We start from the raw sequence: 17,417 nt of genomic DNA, 5'->3' as shown, positions 1-17,417 counted from the left end.
AGAATTTTAGAAAATATAAAAATAATAACACTGACCACAGCACAGATGAGGACACTGAAATTATTTTGTTTGTTTTAAATCTGTTCAAACTAAATCTAACACTGGAAGCACAAAATAGGAGGCATCTGTCCTGGAAATGCCAAGAAAAAAATGTCACTGCTGGCTGTTTCCTTTGTTGTTGTGTTAAATCAATCAGCACTGCATGGTTAAAACCAACAGAACATAAACCTGTGGTCGTTACAGTTTACGATGAGTTTCATTTTTTACAAGATGGCACAATTACCCGAGGTCTCAGATGGTACAGAATTACAGATTAAATTATTCAACATTTTTATTGATGAAGGACAAATAGTCTAATTAACCAATAAAAAGCAGATAAGCAGAAGGATAATATGCAATCTATGGCAGTTGCACAGTATACTTATTTATGACGAGCATGTGAGAGATATATATAATAAAAAAATGCAGTTAAAAAAAGGATGCATGTACAAATGTATGCATATACAAATCAGTATTTATCCAAGTGGAAATTCAGTATGGTTTTGATCCAGTCTAGTTACATATAGCACAAGTGACAGTAAAATGAATAAACCCACCTAACTTCTAACAGCAAAAACAGCTGCAGTCAAAAGAGTGGAGCCTGTTAAACCAAAGTTTAGGGTCTGCACATGAAGAAACATATTGAGTTAATTTTCTTTGTCTGAGAAACAAACAAAAAAGTCAAGAGTTACATGTGTACTGATTAGAGCTCATATGATATAACATTTCTTCTGAGATGTGTCAGATGAGTTTTCTTCTAAAGCAGAGCTAAAAAATATAAATTAAACAAGTATGGGTTAGTCCACCGTGTTCCAAGAAATACTTGAGGAAATACTTTAGATAAAACTTTTTTGTCTCAATAATTTAAAATTCCAGGACTTGAAACCCAATAATGGTCAGTCAGGTCATCTGGACCGTTTATTTTTTGTGGAAAGATGTTACACCCTCTATCTGGAGGGCTTCATCAGTCTGAGGAGTCCCAAATAAACTGTTTTCCCCACTAAGCAGTACACGCCTTTCGTGGATGAACCAAGTTGCAGAAACATTTATCCATCTACACGTCCATATGTCTGCAAGGTACTCAGCTTCCATGAGATGCTGTGGTGACAAAGTGAGTCTGTACCTGATGGGAGAGGATTCCTTGCATGATCTAACACAGTCTCACATACCTCTTGAGAATCCTGCTGCTTTTCAAGATAAACACCATCAAAGCCAAGAGAAAATGAATCCAGAGTATCTCTGCTCTCGGGGATGGAGAAATTGAAATTCACAAGCTTGTGGAGGATTATGGATGCAAATAACTTTTCGACATTATTCACAGTCATTGCACTTTTGTGCAGCTGAACTAATTTGAGCATAAACTTTTATTTTATATATTTACATTAGAGTTCAACCCAGGATATATATTTAAGTGCAGTTATCTGACATCTTCATCCCTGCACATATCTCAAACCTTGTTTTTTTTTCATATCATTCGGACTTGGCTTTACAATGCAACACCATGATGTTGGCTCTACTTGAACCGACAGGTGAGTTTGTCTCAGATGCTGAGAGGAGGAGGACGAGGAAGAGCGGAAAGGAGGAGCAGGAGGAGGAATAACGCAGCTGGCTCGGACGCACGGTGCACCTTGTGGAGGAGAAAAGCGAAGCGCGCCGCTCCTCTCCATCATTTTTCACTTTCGACGCACTGACGGGAAACCAAAGAAGCCAGGATGTAGACCCCACCAGGTAACCTGCACGTGCATCACACCGTTTCCTCAGAGCTTTTGTTTGAAACCCAGAGTGCAGGTGGTTGCGCCGCTTCCGTCGCGTTTCGTCGGAGTTTTTCTGATCGATCCATCCAGGAGGAGAGGTTCTGTTCCCTGCTCAGCTCGCTGTTTGGATCCGAGCTTTTATCCTCCTGTTAGGACCAACAGACTCATTAAAAGTCTTGTCTTTGGCTTTTGAGTAACACTTCCCGTTTCCTTTTCTGTTTTTTTTTTTGTTTTACTAATATTCATGTTCGCGATCTTTCAATTTCCCTGTATCTTTATGTCAGGTGAGCATGTGCGTAAATGTGAAAGTTATTATTTTTCAGCTCAGGTCATGAGGAAATGTATTTGCAGCGTGTTGCATCCACGTCAAAGACACACGCGTTTTTACGCACTGGAGCTTTTAAAACTGGTAAATTGATCAAACCATGAAATGTATCAAGATATTTTAAAACAAATATATATGTATATATATATATATATATATATATAACGTGATGATCTTAACAGCGCCGATACATGTTGAGCAGGTTCCCTTATTCTTATTCAACAGGTTTGGTCCAGTTCTTTGCAGCTAAACTTTAATGATACAGATCACATTTAAACAATACATTTTTCGGTTCATTTACCTTATGATGTCTGAGTTTCAGCTGCCTTTGTCCGTGTTTTCTTGAAATCTGTTTTCCTTTTGGTTTTGACTTGTTGAATTTGAATGACAGATGCCAAAGTATAACTTTAATAAGTGACAATGTGATTTGGAGTTCAAAGTATAAGACGAGTCATCATTTTACAGCAGCAAGTCACCCAGTGCAGGGTTGGTGACCTAAATGGACAAAGATGCAACTATTTATGATTTTTTTTTTCTCCCCACACTTTGCTTATTTTTAAATTATTCTCAGATGCCAGATCATTCTGAGGACAGCCAAGTCTGAAGGCGGAGAAGACAACTTCTAGTACTCTGTTCATAATGGCAACAGGAGTAGCAGCATGGCTTCCATTTGCCAGGGCTGCAGCCATTGGCTGGATGCCCGTGGCCAACTGCCCCATGCCCATTGCACCCAGAGACAACAGCAAGAAACAAGATGAGCTGATCCTCCTTAATGTCAGCGGCCGCCGCTTTCAGACATGGAGAACAACTCTGGATCGCTACCCAGACACGCTGCTGGGCAGTTCTGAGAAAGACTTCTTCTATAATGAGGAAACCAAGGAGTACTTTTTTGACCGAGACCCAGACGCCTTCAGAAGTATCCTCAACTTCTACCGAACAGGGAAGCTCCACTACCCTCGTCATGAGTGCATCTCAGCCTACGATGAGGAGCTGACGTTCTTCGGCATCATGCCCGAGATCATTGGTGACTGCTGCTACGAAGAGTACAAGGATAGAAAGAGGGAAAACTTGGAGCGGCTGCAGGATGACCAGGAGGAGAACAAGGACTTGAAGCAGTCCAACTTGAACTTCAGAGAGACCATGTGGCGCGCCTTCGAGAACCCCCACACATCCACCCTGGCCCTGGTCTTCTACTATGTTACTGGTTTCTTCATTGCCATCTCTGTCATCACTAATGTTGTAGAGACGGTTCCCTGTGGCTCCACTGCCAACCAAAAAGACCAGCCTTGTGGCGAACGCTACACAGTGGCGTTCTTCTGCATTGACACTGCCTGCGTCATGATATTCACAGTGGAATACCTTATGCGTTTGTTTGCTGCACCCAGTCGTTACCGTTTCATGCGTTCCGTGATGAGCATCATCGACGTGGTGGCCATCTTGCCGTACTACATCGGCTTGGTGATGACCAACAACGAGGACGTGAGTGGCGCCTTCGTGACGCTGCGCGTCTTCCGAGTGTTTCGCATCTTCAAGTTCTCCCGCCACTCGCAGGGCCTTCGGATCCTCGGTTATACGCTCAAGAGCTGTGCTTCAGAGCTGGGCTTCCTCCTTTTCTCCCTCACGATGGCCATCATCATCTTTGCCACGGTCATGTTCTACGCAGAGAAGGGTTCCAGTTCTAGCAAGTTCACCAGCATCCCAGCTTCCTTCTGGTACACGATTGTCACCATGACCACACTGGGGTGAGTAATAAACATAAAGTGTTCTTATTTAAACCACATTTATGGTGGTTTTAGATCAAGATAACCATTTATGAGTGCAATAAATTCTCAAAATTGATTTGTTGGGGGTTTGGCAACAAACTGAATAATTTATGAAACCCACTTTGACTTTCAAATGAGCCTTGGGACAGTCTCGAACACTTTGGTGTGCTACAGCTTAGAGACTGACAGTGCAAGTCATCATGGGCAGTGTAGCATTTATCTGTCAGCACAAACACTTGTGGCATTTTGTTTGTTTCATTTATGGCGAGACAGTGCTTAAACACCCTCTGCTGTATGATGCTGGCACTAAGAATTCAACTGATCTAAAGCTATATTTAATGGGGTTTTTTTTCTCTCATAGCTTAAGATCAAAAGCAAACATGAAAACTCAATAATAGGGAAATTTACTTTGATACTAAAAATGCAAAGTAAACAAGTTTAAATTGTCCTGTAGTAGAAAATGATTTACTGGTCCTGGTATTCACGGTAAAACTGCCTTGTGAGAAAATAATTTAAGTGCATCCGGAAAAGAGAGCTCTCCTCTGTATGTCTGGAGGTGAGGTGTCCCATGAGAAATGCTCTGTCACCTTTATAATGATGCCTCTCTGCTCTTAATCTTTCCCTCAAACTCGCTCCAAATCAGTGCCATGAATAGAAAGGTGAAGTTGAAGGTGTTCCTGAAGTTCGGCTGAGTGGCGTCTAATGATGCAAGAACAGAAGAAGAATCATGATTTACTAAAAAAAAAAAAAATCATTCATTCTCCTGAGCTCTCTTTGCAGACAATGTTGTGCATGTGAATGGAAGGAAAAAATGCCATGACACTTTGACTGATGATTTCAATGCCTTTGGTGGGATGGGAGGACACATCTGGATATCTTGAAGTAAATTAAAAGGAATATTTTTAAAGAAACAGTTTACACATTAGACTTATTGTCAAAATATGTGTAAAAAGATTTTCACAGCTAACTGGCCTTAGTCTTTTTAGAATAAATAAAATTAAAAAGTTGAAAAATACATTTCTCATTTGTTATAATTTTTTTTTAAGTGTCTTCCTGTTGTTGTTCGCCGCTACAGAAAACAGCGGAGCATTATCGTTTTTGCCCACGTCTGTGTGTGCGCAATTCTTTTGTCCGTTTGTTAGCAAAATATCTCATTAGCCACTGAACAGATTTTATGGAAACTTTCACAAAACAATCAATGGTATAAATCTAATTCTATAAATCTATTTAAAATGACCTTTAAAAGACAAAAATCACTCATACTCATCTAATCTCAGATTCTGAACTATAATCCAGTCTGTTAGCAGCTGTGCATCATCAACAACCCATACTCCGACATTGTGTGATATTTTTTGATGGTAATGGTTGGTGTCAGTCTGCTTATTAGTAATATTTTCAATGATCCATACATAACTGACATTAGACAATACAAAAATGACTATAACTCAGCAAGTCTTACATATATTGAGTTAATTTTGGTGTGGTAGTAGCTGAGAGTCATTATCAACAAATCTTCTGAGTCCAATAAGCATATTGCAAAATTTCACAATATTACATGAAATTTTATAAAACTTTTTTTTTTTTTTTTACAATCTTTGACCAAAATGGCTACAACTTTGCCCTTTCTCATCAAAATATTATTTTTTGTACTTTGACATGAAAGGTCTTTAATCTTTACCAACAGGGCAAATTTAGTTAAAATGTAAAAGAGAAAATTGCAACAAATTAAAAATGGCCATTTTAATTGCGCTTAAAGAAGTGATTCTGTTTGATAAAAGAGATTTCATTGAGGGTTTGTGGCAGTCAAAAAACTTTCATAAGATTTTAGTAAATAATTTTTGAAAGTGATGGGCCTTTTTAAAGACTTAATTGAAATTCAAGGATTCAAGGATTCAAGGTTCTTTATTTGTCATTCGCATCCAATGTGGTACATGTGGTTGAATGAAATTATGTACACAGGGTCCCAGTTACATCCAACAATAAACTGTAAAAGAAATACAATAATAAGATCTAAGATATGAACTAAGAAAAACATCAACTAAATATACACTAAACACTAGTAGCATAAAAAAATACGCCAAACAGCAGCATGAACATGAGTCTGTGTGTGCGGATAAGCACGCATGAACACATCAACATGAAACTTATCAGCAGCAACTTTGAAAAAGATCAGCAGCAACATTGAAACAGATCAGCAGCAACATGAAACAGATCAGCAGCAACATGATGTGATTTTTCACAGTGATTATTCTGGTTAGAGATTCATGAGTCTAACAGCCTCAGGCTAGAAGCTGTTCCTCAGTCTAGTGGTTCTGCACTTAATGCTCCTCAACCTCCTTCCTGAGGGGAGCGGGGCAAAGAGTGTGTGTGCAGGGTGAGTGGGGTCCTTCATGATGCAGGTAGCCCTCTTTCTGCATTTAGAGGTGTAAATGTCTGTGATCATGAGGAGACTGACTCCAACAGACTTCTGTGCAGCATTCACCACTCTCTGAAAAGCTTTTCTTTCTGCAGCTGTGCAGCCTCAATGCCACACGTTGATGCTGGAGCACAGGATGCTCTCCACTGCACACCTGTAGAAGGAAGTGAGGACTGAGCTTCCCCGACCAGCTCGTCTCAGCCGCCCGAAGAAGTAGAGTCTCTGATGAGCTTTCTTGATCAGGCTGGTGGTGTTGTTGCCCCAGCTGAGGTTGTCATTCAGGTGTACACCCAAGTACTTGTAGCTGGAGACCATGCACTTCCACCGCAGATCCTCTTATGTTCAGGGTGGTGTAGGTGTGTTTGTTCCTTCTGAAGTCCACAATCATCTCCTTTGTCTTCTTCACATTGATGTGAAGGTTATTCTCTTTGCACCAGCTCTTCAGGTGTTCCACCTCCTGCCTGTTGCTGAATTCATCATTGTTTGTGATGCATCCCACCACCGCTGTATCATCTGCAAACTTTACAATGTGACAGCCTGGATGGGTTCAATCATATGTGAGCAGAGTGAATAGGAGAGGGCTCAGCACACATCCCTGAGGGGAGCCAGTGCTGAGGGTTATGGTGGAGGAGGAGAAGTTGTGGATCCTCACTAACTGTGTTCTGTTTGTTAAGAAGTCTAGGACTCAGTTGCCAATGGAGGGGCTTAGTCCTAGTGTGAATAGTTTGTTCCTCAGGGTTTCGGGGATCATGGTGTTGAAGGCGGATGTGAAGTCCACAAAGAACATACGGACGTAAGAGTTTTTCTGCTCCAGGTGGGTGAGAGCAGTGTGAACCACAGAGGAAACGGCGTCCTCTGTTGTTCGGTTCTCACGGTATGCATATTGATGAGGGTCCTTGTTGATGTTGATGGCTGTTTTGATGTGGGTCATGACCAGTTTTTCAAAGCATTTAGCGACTATCGTGGTGAGGGCCACTGGCTGATAGTCATTCAGACCAGTCACTGTAAAGCTTTTTGGGACTGGGATGATGGTGGCAGTCTTCAGGCATGTGGGAACTGTTGCCAGGGTGAGTGTGGAGTTAAAGATGTCGGCCAACACCTCGCCTCAAAATAGAGTGAACAATACTGCAGTGACAATTGGGTAGCAGTTTAAAATCTATAATGTAAACTATTTTTTATTTAAAGGTGTACAAAACAACTTTTGGAAGTCACTGAGTGTCATGTTTGAGCAGATGCAGCTCAGACCAAAACAACAGGGCCAGGATTGAAAGCAAAAACTAACCATCAATGTTAAAAGACCTATTGATCCTTCCAGTGTGGTACAAACAGACATACTACTCCAGTCTTAGCCTTTTCTGTGGGAACTTTTTTATTCAGTAGATAAAAACAGAGACTTGTATGCACACACAGAGCTTCACTTAATGGTTATTTTAGGAACCATTACTACACCAGATACTTCTATAAAGCAAATGTTGCTTAGCTGCTTTATTAAAGTTTAAATACTGTTAAAATGTTTTAGTAAAATTACATAGTCGTTAAAAGTAGGCCTGTTGCGATAAACAATAAATCAATTAACTGCATGATAAATGAAAATGATCGACCTCATTTTCATTTATCAGCTTTATCGTTTCTTCGTGTCTCTCTCTTTCTACTGAAGACACTGGATGACAAAAGGATCAACTCTGGTGCTCTTCACTGACCCCTCCCTTTCTCTTTTCCCTTTAAAATCTGTTTTAATCATCCAAAATTGTGTTTTTGCATCGTTAAAAGCAGCTAAGCTGAGAAGCTAAGCTACGAGCTAAATTAACAGGCCGACCTCGGGAAAAAAACCTCTGTCTTGTCGAAGCTCCAAAATTCACGGTTGAAACCCGTGCCTTCGTGTAAAAAGTTGTTTTTCTCTGCAAAAAGAAGCTGAGAACTTGTTTACTGATTTTTAATTTAATTTTTTTTTTTATTAAAAGCTTAGTGTAAAAAAATGCTATGCTAAAGAGCTCAAACCACACCGAGCGTCCGCCATTTTGAGAACCGAAAAAAGGAAAAACATACAGCCCGTGTCATTTAAGGGGCCTCCTTCTCATTTTTCTTAAAGCGACACGCTGCTCCCTCTCTCACTATCCATCCTTCGGTTCAGTCTTATACTGCCATCCGGTGCTCAAATAAAGGTGTTACACTCAAAATAAATTAACCAACATTTCTTTTAAAATTTGACAATAATTACTAATTATTGTCAAATTTCAAACAATATTATCGTTTATCGCAATAATTTCTGAGACAATTGCCCAGCAAATTTTTTTATCGTGACAGACCTAGTTAAAAGTAATTTCCTTTTGGTCTTCATCATCAAACGGATCCACACAGACAACTAGACAAGACAATTTGGTGACAGTCATACTACACTTTATATTATTTTTAAAAGGATACTAAATGATCCAATTTTTTTTTTCCTTTTCCTTGTTAGCAGTTAGTCTTTCTGTAAATGTGATAGCATAAAGGGATATGACCTGAAATACTCTTCTGACATCCTTGCAATTATTTCAGGCTTTTGGAAAACAGCTTCTACTTCTTTGAGTTCTTTTGGGTGTGTCAGAGTTATTCCTTTGCACAAATAAAACATGAATAAAAAAACTGCGTGAAAAGCTAAGCCTTTATCTGCAGAATAAAACTGCTCTTATTAATCTGTTATGTGTTAAGGCTGACGAGCAGCCTGACCCAATGTGAGCCTTTGTGTTTGTGTGTTTGTGTTGCTTTGTGGGTGTAGTGTAAGTGCTATCTTTTGTATCAAAGCGACAAAAAGGATAGAAATGCCAAGGTGAAAGCATTATGTAAATTTTAAAGCTGAACAATGTGTTTGAGCGTGGATCCATTATATGTGACAGACAATAGGCAGCAGCACTGAGAGTCCACAGCTCGGACAATATGATCAACCAAGGACACCGCAGCCAGGACACATTTTTAGGTCTCATCCTGTCACTTTGTTTATGCTGAAATTTCACTGAATTCACCCACAAAATCTAATATTTTGCAATTAATTAGGATTAAGAAATCTAGATATTGTTGAAATGGATGTATCAGAGTTTCAAATAAGATACTAAGATACTTCTGGGATCTTTAGGGTTCATTTTCTCCTTTTTTATTTGTATTTTTCGCTAAAGGTAAAAAGCAAAGCCATGTTCCTGTACATTTTTCTTGTTTCCATGATTTGCATCAGTAAACTCTGCTTCAGATCATTTTGAAAAAGTTCAGTTTTACAAACATTTTCTCATATTGCTCTATAAATATGTGCATTTTTTAAATTTCCCTCCTTCTGAGTCTGGCATCCCTCACATCTAACGCTGTGGCTTCCATCCAGTTTGTGCGATTAGTTTAGGGTGAAATCATGAAAGGAAAGACTTTTTGCAAAATATAAGTACAAGAAGCAAATCATGTGACAGTGCTTCATAGCTGAACCTGCCTCTTTTGTCTTACGATCATAATCAGATCCTAGTGCGTGTTTTGTTTTATTTTATTTTTTTGGCAATGTGCTGCAGAGGTTTTAGTAGTTGGCTAATGTTTTCTTGTTTTCTAGATGAACACAAGTCCACCAAAACCTAACGTCTGTAGTCTAGGTCTTACTGCCAATCAGATAATCCTCTATTGATGACAACCTCCAGCTAAACTCCTCCAACAGCTCTCTGATGTCCCACGGTTGTTTCTCTAATTGGCTGCATGGTGGTGCAGATGGTATCAACTCCATTAATATATGTGCTTTGGTTTTCTCTGAATACTGAATGAGGATGAATGGAGACTAAATTAGCTGTAGGTGAATGATCATTTGTTTCGGTGTTCCCCAGTGATTGAACTTGTTCAGGGAGTACCTCGCTTCTCCAATGACTGCTGGAGCAAGGCCCCATGACCCTATACAAGATGAAACAGATGGATATATGTATGTATGGATAGAGTGATGGAATTTGGCATAAAAGGCATTTTCGATATTTAAAACAAATGTAAAAGTCTTTACTTCAGCGAGTAATCGTAATCATTTTGTAACCTCAAATTGACTCAAACAACCATTGTCCCCAAAGTCTAGCAGCCATTATGAAACACTAGACTGTTTTTACTTCTCAGAGAAAATTAGTCAGGAACTGCTTGAGGGTGGCATGGTGCATCAGTTAGTAGAGCTGCTGCCTCTCAGAGAGAAGGTTGCCAGATTGAATCCCGATCGGAGACCTTTCTGGTCTGTTTGCATGTTCTCTCCGTGCATGTGTGGGTTTTCTCCAGGTACTCCAGTTTCCTCCCTCAGACCAAAAACATGTATGTTAGGCTGATTGGTGACTTTAAGTTGTCTCTAGGTTTAAGTGAGAGTGAATGGTTGTCTCATTTGTCTCTATGTGCCCCTGTGATGGACTGGAGACCTGTCCAGAGAGTCCCCTGCCTCTTGCACAGTGACTGCTGGACATGGGCACCAGTGACCCCCCGAGACACAAAAAGGAAGAAGCGTGAAAAGATAATGAATGGATGGAACTGCACCATTCTTACAAATAAAACATTTATTAAATCTCTAATATTTTATAATATTTATTTAGATCACATGTCAAACTCAAGGCTCGGGGGCCAAATGTGGCCTTCGTTGACATCGTATCTGGCCCCCAAGATGTTATTTAAAATGGAAAATACTTTTATCGCTTTAATTTTTTCAGTAATCTTTTATTATGATGTGAAAAGTGCAACAGACAACATCAAATAAGATCAATCAAACTTTTGTTGAGGAACCTGCAACCAAGAAAAGATGTTGGCTGATTGGTGCCTCTAAATTGTCCCTAGGTGTGAGAGAGAGAGTGAATGGTTGTTTGTCTTGTTTGTCTCTGTGTGTCCCTGTGATGGACTTGCGACCCGTCCAGGGTGTACCCCGCCCCTCGCACAGTAATTGCTGGACATGGGCACCGGCGACCCCCTTGACCCAAAATGGAATAAGCGGGTAAAGATAATGGATGGATGGATGTCCTTTCTAACAAGTCAGACCACTCGACAATTGGTTCAAAATTAAGGTCGTTGTAATGCGTTTACACAAGCATCTCTTTAAAGAGAAATGTACAGCATAATTCAATTTCAACACCAAAACACAAGCTTCAAGGGCAATGCAGCTGAGCAGAAAATAGCTATTTAGTTAAAGCTGTTAACAAACCTTTAAAAATGTCTAAATTATCTTTTGATTAGGGTTAGCCTTGCACACTGCTGTTTTCATTTAAGAGAAGTGGATGGGAAGCACAAATAAACCGGCGTAAAGTATCAAAGGGGACGAATTAATTTTTAAAACAACCTACCCGTTACTTCTCTCTTTTTTAAATTACATTTATTCAATCCAATTCAATTCAACTTTATTGTCCAAAACTTTCAGTGAAAAGGAGTTTTGTCTTTGACATTTGGCTCATAAAAAATAAACAACACAAGTTAAAAATGTCATAAAAACTTTAAAAAACTTTAGAGATTCAGAGATTCAGAGAGATTCAGTTTTTTTATTGTCATTTGCATCACATGTGGTACATGTGGTGGAACAAAATTATGTACACAGGATCCCAGTTACATCCAAAAATAAAATGTAAAAGAAAAACAGTAATAAGATCCAAGACGCAAACTAAGAAAAACATTAGCTAAAAACACGCTAAGCACTAATACCATAAAAACAATAAACACAATATGAACAGCAGCATGAACATGAGTCTGCGTGAGCAGATGAGGATGAATGAACACAGCAACATGAAACTTATCAGCAGCAACACTGAAAAAGATCAGCAGCAACATTGAAACAGATCAGAAGCAACATTGAAACCTATCAGCAGCAACATGATGTGATTTTTTTTCACAGTGATTATTCTGGTTAGAGATTTATGAGTCTAACTGCCTCAGAGTAGAAGCTGTTCCTCAGTCTAGTGGTTCTACACTTAATGCCCCTTAACCTCCTTCCTGAGGGGAATGGGGCAAAAAGTGTGTGTGCTGGGTGAGTCGGGTCTTTCATGATGCAGGTGTCTCTCTTTCTGCATCTGGAGGTGTAAATGTATTTGATCATGGGGAGACTAACTCCCACAGACTTCTGTGCAGCCTTCACCACTCTCTGAAAAGCTTTTCTTTCTGCAGCTGTGCAGCCTCCATGCCACACGTTGATGCTGGAGCACAGGATGCTCTCCACTGCACACCTGTAGAAGGAGGTGAGGACTGAGCTTCCCAGACCAGCTCGTCTCAGCCGCCCGAAGAAGAAGAGTCTCTGATGAGCTTTCTTGATCAGGATGGTGGTGTTGTTGCCCCAGCTGAGGTTGTCATTCAGGTGTACACCCAAATACTTGTAGCTGGAGACCACTTCCACTGCGGATCCTCTTATTTTCAGGGGGGTGTAGGTGTGTTTGTTCCTTCTGAAGTCCACAATCATCTCCTTCGTCTTCTTCACATTGATGTGAAGGTTATTCTCTTTGCACCAGTTCTCCAGGTGTTCCACCTCCTGCCTGTAGCTGAACTCATCATTGTTTGTGATGCATCCCACCACCGCTGTATCATCTGCAAACTTAACAATGTGACTGCCTGGATAGGTAGGTGCACAGTCATACATGAGCAGAGAAAACAGGAGAGGGCTCAACACATTGTGGATCCTCACTAACTGCGGTCTGTTTGTTAAGAAGTCTGGGACCCAGTTGCAAATGGAGGGGCTTAGTCCTAGTGTGAGTAATTTGTCCTCAGGGTTTGGGGGATCATGGTGTTAAAAGTAGACGTGAAGCCCACAAAGAGCATTCGGACATAAGAGTTCTTCTGCTCCAGGTGGGTGAGAGCAGTGTGGACCACAGAAGAGACGGCATCTTCTGTTGATTGATTCTCGTGGTATGCATACTGATGAGGGTCCTCGATGATGCTGATGGTTGTTTTGATGTGGGTCATGACCAGTTTTCAAAGCATTTAGCGACTATCGGGGTGAGGGCCACTACCGGTAGTCATTCAGACCAGTCACTATAGAGCTCTTTGGGACTGAGATGATGGTGGCGGTCTTCATGCAGGTGGGAACTGTTGCCAGGGTAAGTGAGGAGTTAAAGATGTCGGCCATCACATCGCAGAGCTGGTCAGCACATTCTTTCAGCACCTTCCCGGGGATGTTGTCTGGGCCGGTTGCTTTGTGAGGATTAATCCTCCTGGAAGTACTCCTTACTTCTGCTGAGGTCATGCTGAGAAACTCTTTGTCTGGTGGTGAGGTGAGTCTGGTGCTGGGTGGTCTGTTCGTGTCTTCACAACCTGCATAGAACTTGTTGAGGGCATCAGGTAGTGATGGGTCTCTATGGCATTATTCACTCATTGTTCACTTTAAAAAGCTTTTCTAACCCAACTAAAAACATTCTAAAATGCATGATACATTAAAAATATGGAAACATCCCAGTAGACAATGGTTTGTTTTGTGAGGCTGTGTTTAAATAGGACCTTGTTAAGTACATTCACAGCTGGTGCTTACTTGGCATAAGTGATTCAAGTGTATTGTTTTAAAAATATGCTAAAAAAAAATGCATCTGTAAAATATATTGTATATAATGTGATGGACTAATTGATTTTCAACAATGATCCAGGAGCTGCAGGAAATCTAACTACAGATGTGATCTGTACAACTCCACTTTAACATTGAGAGAACATAAACCCTAGGACTGGAAGCCAACTTAAAACAATCTTTTTTTTTTATTCATCTTCTCCTAATTGATGTCAGCTTATCAGATTGTCTACATGTTGTTATAAACTTTTACATAAAGTGGTCAAAATAAAGTGTGTTCATATTTTCAAAAAGCCTTGACTAAATTAGAAACAATACCATGAGGTATTTCATTTTTTAAGCTGAAGAAGGAAACTTGGAAGAGATCAAATTTAATTACATTAATGCTTAACATTTAGCCTTTTCTACCTTAAAATACAACATTATGCTGTTATTTTTCTTTTTATTTACTGCTCTTTTTAATATGCTAATTTATTATCCATCCATCCGTTTACCCTTTCATTGTCTTTACCCACTTTTCCATGTAGAGTCATGGGGGACCTGGTGCCTGTCTTCAGCAGTCATTGTGCAGGAGGCAGGGTAAACCCTGGGCAGGTCTCAAGTCCAGCAGGGTCACTTAAAGACAAACTAGACAAACAACCATTCATGTTCTCACTCACGTAGCAACCATTTAGAGTTACTAACTAACCTGACAGGCTTATTTTGGTTCATCAGAGGTACTGTGAAAGATTGTAAATCGGAACATATTCATAAAGCTGCAGTTCTGAAAATGGAAAATCCCAAATGGTCATTCATAGTTTTACAGAAACTTACATTTTTAATCACTTTTCAGAAAAATAGTAGTTGCATGAAGATCAAATTGAAAATGTTTGGTCAGGTAATTCTCTGCAGATGTTGGACGATGTCCATCATGTTGCATTAAAATTCATATTGTAACTGGCTGTAACTATGGTACCCATCATTGCACCTTGTATTCACTGGTTAACTGGTCATCATTAACTTCACACAGACTCTCTCACTGGTACATTTTCATCTTTTAAATTACTTCTTGGTCTGTTTCCTTCATACATCTTCTCCTACATGTCTCTGTGTGTGTGCAGCTACAGCGTGCGCTCTCAGGACATTATTACCTGCAGTGTCCCCTCAGTGCGGACTGAACTAGACAAAAGGGCCTTCTCCTACTCCGCTCCTGTTTCCTGGAATATCTTGCAAAAAGATCTGAAGCTCTCGACCGTGACCTCTCTAAGTGGCTTTAAACATCTGTTAAGTTCTTGGCAAAAACCAATGCAGACATGTTCCTGTTTTTAGTTTTCTACACCGCCTCGTAATCTAGCTGTTTTTTCCGCTACTTTTCCTTTTAATTATCCTTTTAATTACCATTTTATTTTCATTTGTTACAAAAATTAATACAATTTCTATGCATCTTTTATGATTGTCTACAGGTATTGTCGTTGTTGCACTGTTGTCATCACTCTTTGTTAAAATTCAGGTCTCTCTTGTAAATGAGTCCCCGAGGTTCAATTGAACTAACCTCTATAAATAAAGGTTGAATGATCAATTTTAAAGTACAAGATGTTTGCTTCAGCTCTAATAAGATATTGTCCTGAATCCTAGCTGACATTGAAATTTTTCATAGATTTAAATGTGTTCAATTGACAAAAAAGAGGCAATATTTATTAAAAATCCAGAAAAGCCCCAACAGAACTTTCGATTGGAATCATTTGCACACATGAACAGACATTGCCTTTGATGGTATCTGGGCTTTCTGACCTGCCTCCCAGGGTCCCTCCAGTGTATGTCTGGGCCCAGACGGCTCAGTGCAGCAGTTCTGGTAATGGGCTAGAGCTGAGGGAACAGGAGGGAAGAAGGAACGACTGGCTCTAAAATCAGCGGGTTTCACTGTCCAGGAACAGAGCTGTTAAATCAACCTCAGGTGGTTGATAAAATGATCTGAATTCAATCTCAGCAAGATCCGCTCCCTCCGGCTGCCTGCCGACACCGGCGCTGTCGGAGCCGGTCACTATCATCAGTGGAACTGGATCTGATGGAGGGGAGGGGAAAAAAAACTTCTTCCTTTCCCTTTTTTTTTACTGTCTGGTTCTCCCCTTTCTCCCCCTCATCCCCTGTGAGTCTTCCAGTTGATGAGCTATTTTTAGAACAACTGGCTCCATGTGTGAAAGCAAGTTTGAGTTTCTACTATTATCTGATGCATGCTCCAGACACAACAGAAAACCGTAGTCATTTTTTTACCTGCACGACAGTTTCAATGAAATTAGAGGTTTGGTGGCAAAGGCAGGCTCTCCGAAGTCCTGCTCGCCTCTAAAAACCTTAATAACCCATTAATGAGAAAAATATTAATGAGGTGTGCATTAAATCTGACTCTGGTGTTATAATTAGAGTGATTCTCCCAGTTGTAGAGTCCTGGTCCTGGACGGAGGCTCGTTCTGTTGCAGTAAGTGAGAGAAAATGTTGTTATGCATGTAGGTCATGTTCCCATCTCTGCCTTAATCAGTGGCTATATATAATCTGCTTCTTTCTTCGGAGACTTTTAGCTCACTCCCCTCTGCGTTCTCAGCTTAACATCTCTATTAGACAAAGTGGACTGGACCCAGGGGCAAGAGGCAGGACGGGAGAAGTCAGACGGGTTGTGCACCAGGTTCACGAGGGTTCTGTGTCGCAGTGATGATTGAAATGGATAACAGAGACGAACAAATACATTTGAATTTTCTTCACAAATGTTGCAGGAAAAAAAATGTCTAAGAAGTCTTGAAAGTTAATGAATGCTTTTATTTCTTCATATCTGCAAAGATGCCACTCAGTTGTATAAATAAATAAATAAACAAACATATATCATCATTTCTCTCAGAGAAAAACTATTTTGGCAACAGCTTCCCTTCAAACACGTAATAATAATTATGAATAATTGCTTTATTACTGACCTGTCTCATGACCAAGTGAGAAACATATATGTTTAATTTGAAATTTAAAATAATTATAATAATAATAAATTGACCACCATATTCTATCCTGTTTGTCTGTGTATAAAATTAGTTTTATTTTAAAACAAGAGACCCACCTATTAGAAAAAAAAAAAAAATTAATAGAGGTGTGTTCTACGATTCACAATATTTAATAAAAGTCAAATAGTTGATGTATTACCTGTTAGCATGATAAGATATAAAAGCTACAAAATTCAAGATAGCATTTAAATGTCATAAATCTGTGTATATTTAGTGAAACAACATAACCATAAGTATTACCTTCATCAATCTCACTCCAGCCCAGCAGGCAACTAAATGCAACTAAAAGTTAAAGGTCGTTTTTATTATTAGATTAAAACAGAAAAACACTTATAATAAAAAAATCATGTTTACATGTTTTGCACAGTAAAACACAAAACTTGTGTAAAGTTGATATTTTGATTAGATGCAATTTTATTTTTTTTTAGTGTTAACAAAATGCTAGAAGAACATAAGCTATGCAGGATATCTGTACTTTCTGTTACTAGCTTGATTCAGTGAACAACTTACAGCAGTTTGTGTACATAAATTTAGCTCATGCTGTATTTTAGACATTGCAGTAAACAAAAAATAGTCAAACCAAGACAAAAGACTAAGAATATATATAT

General features: G+C 39.6%; 1 protein-coding gene across 1 annotated transcript in view; it reads left to right on the top strand.

Annotated features, from left to right (window-relative positions):
- The first annotated feature begins 2,757 nt into the window (after positions 1-2,757).
- LOC119412440 (potassium voltage-gated channel subfamily D member 3-like) overlaps positions 2,758-17,417 on the top strand; it is a 98,289-nt gene continuing 83,629 nt past the window's right edge. The window contains exon 1 of the mRNA XM_037679450.1: positions 2,758-3,860. Within this exon, the coding sequence (XP_037535378.1) occupies positions 2,758-3,860 (1,103 nt within the window). The remainder of the gene's footprint in view (positions 3,861-17,417) is intronic.

The sequence above is a fragment of the Nematolebias whitei genome, chromosome 7, assembly GCF_014905685.2.
Source record: "Nematolebias whitei isolate Nwh7 chromosome 7, NemWhi1, whole genome shotgun sequence".
In the NCBI taxonomy this organism is placed as follows: Eukaryota; Metazoa; Chordata; class Actinopteri; order Cyprinodontiformes; family Rivulidae; genus Nematolebias; species Nematolebias whitei.
This window is presented reverse-complemented; position numbering and strand designations above follow the sequence as displayed.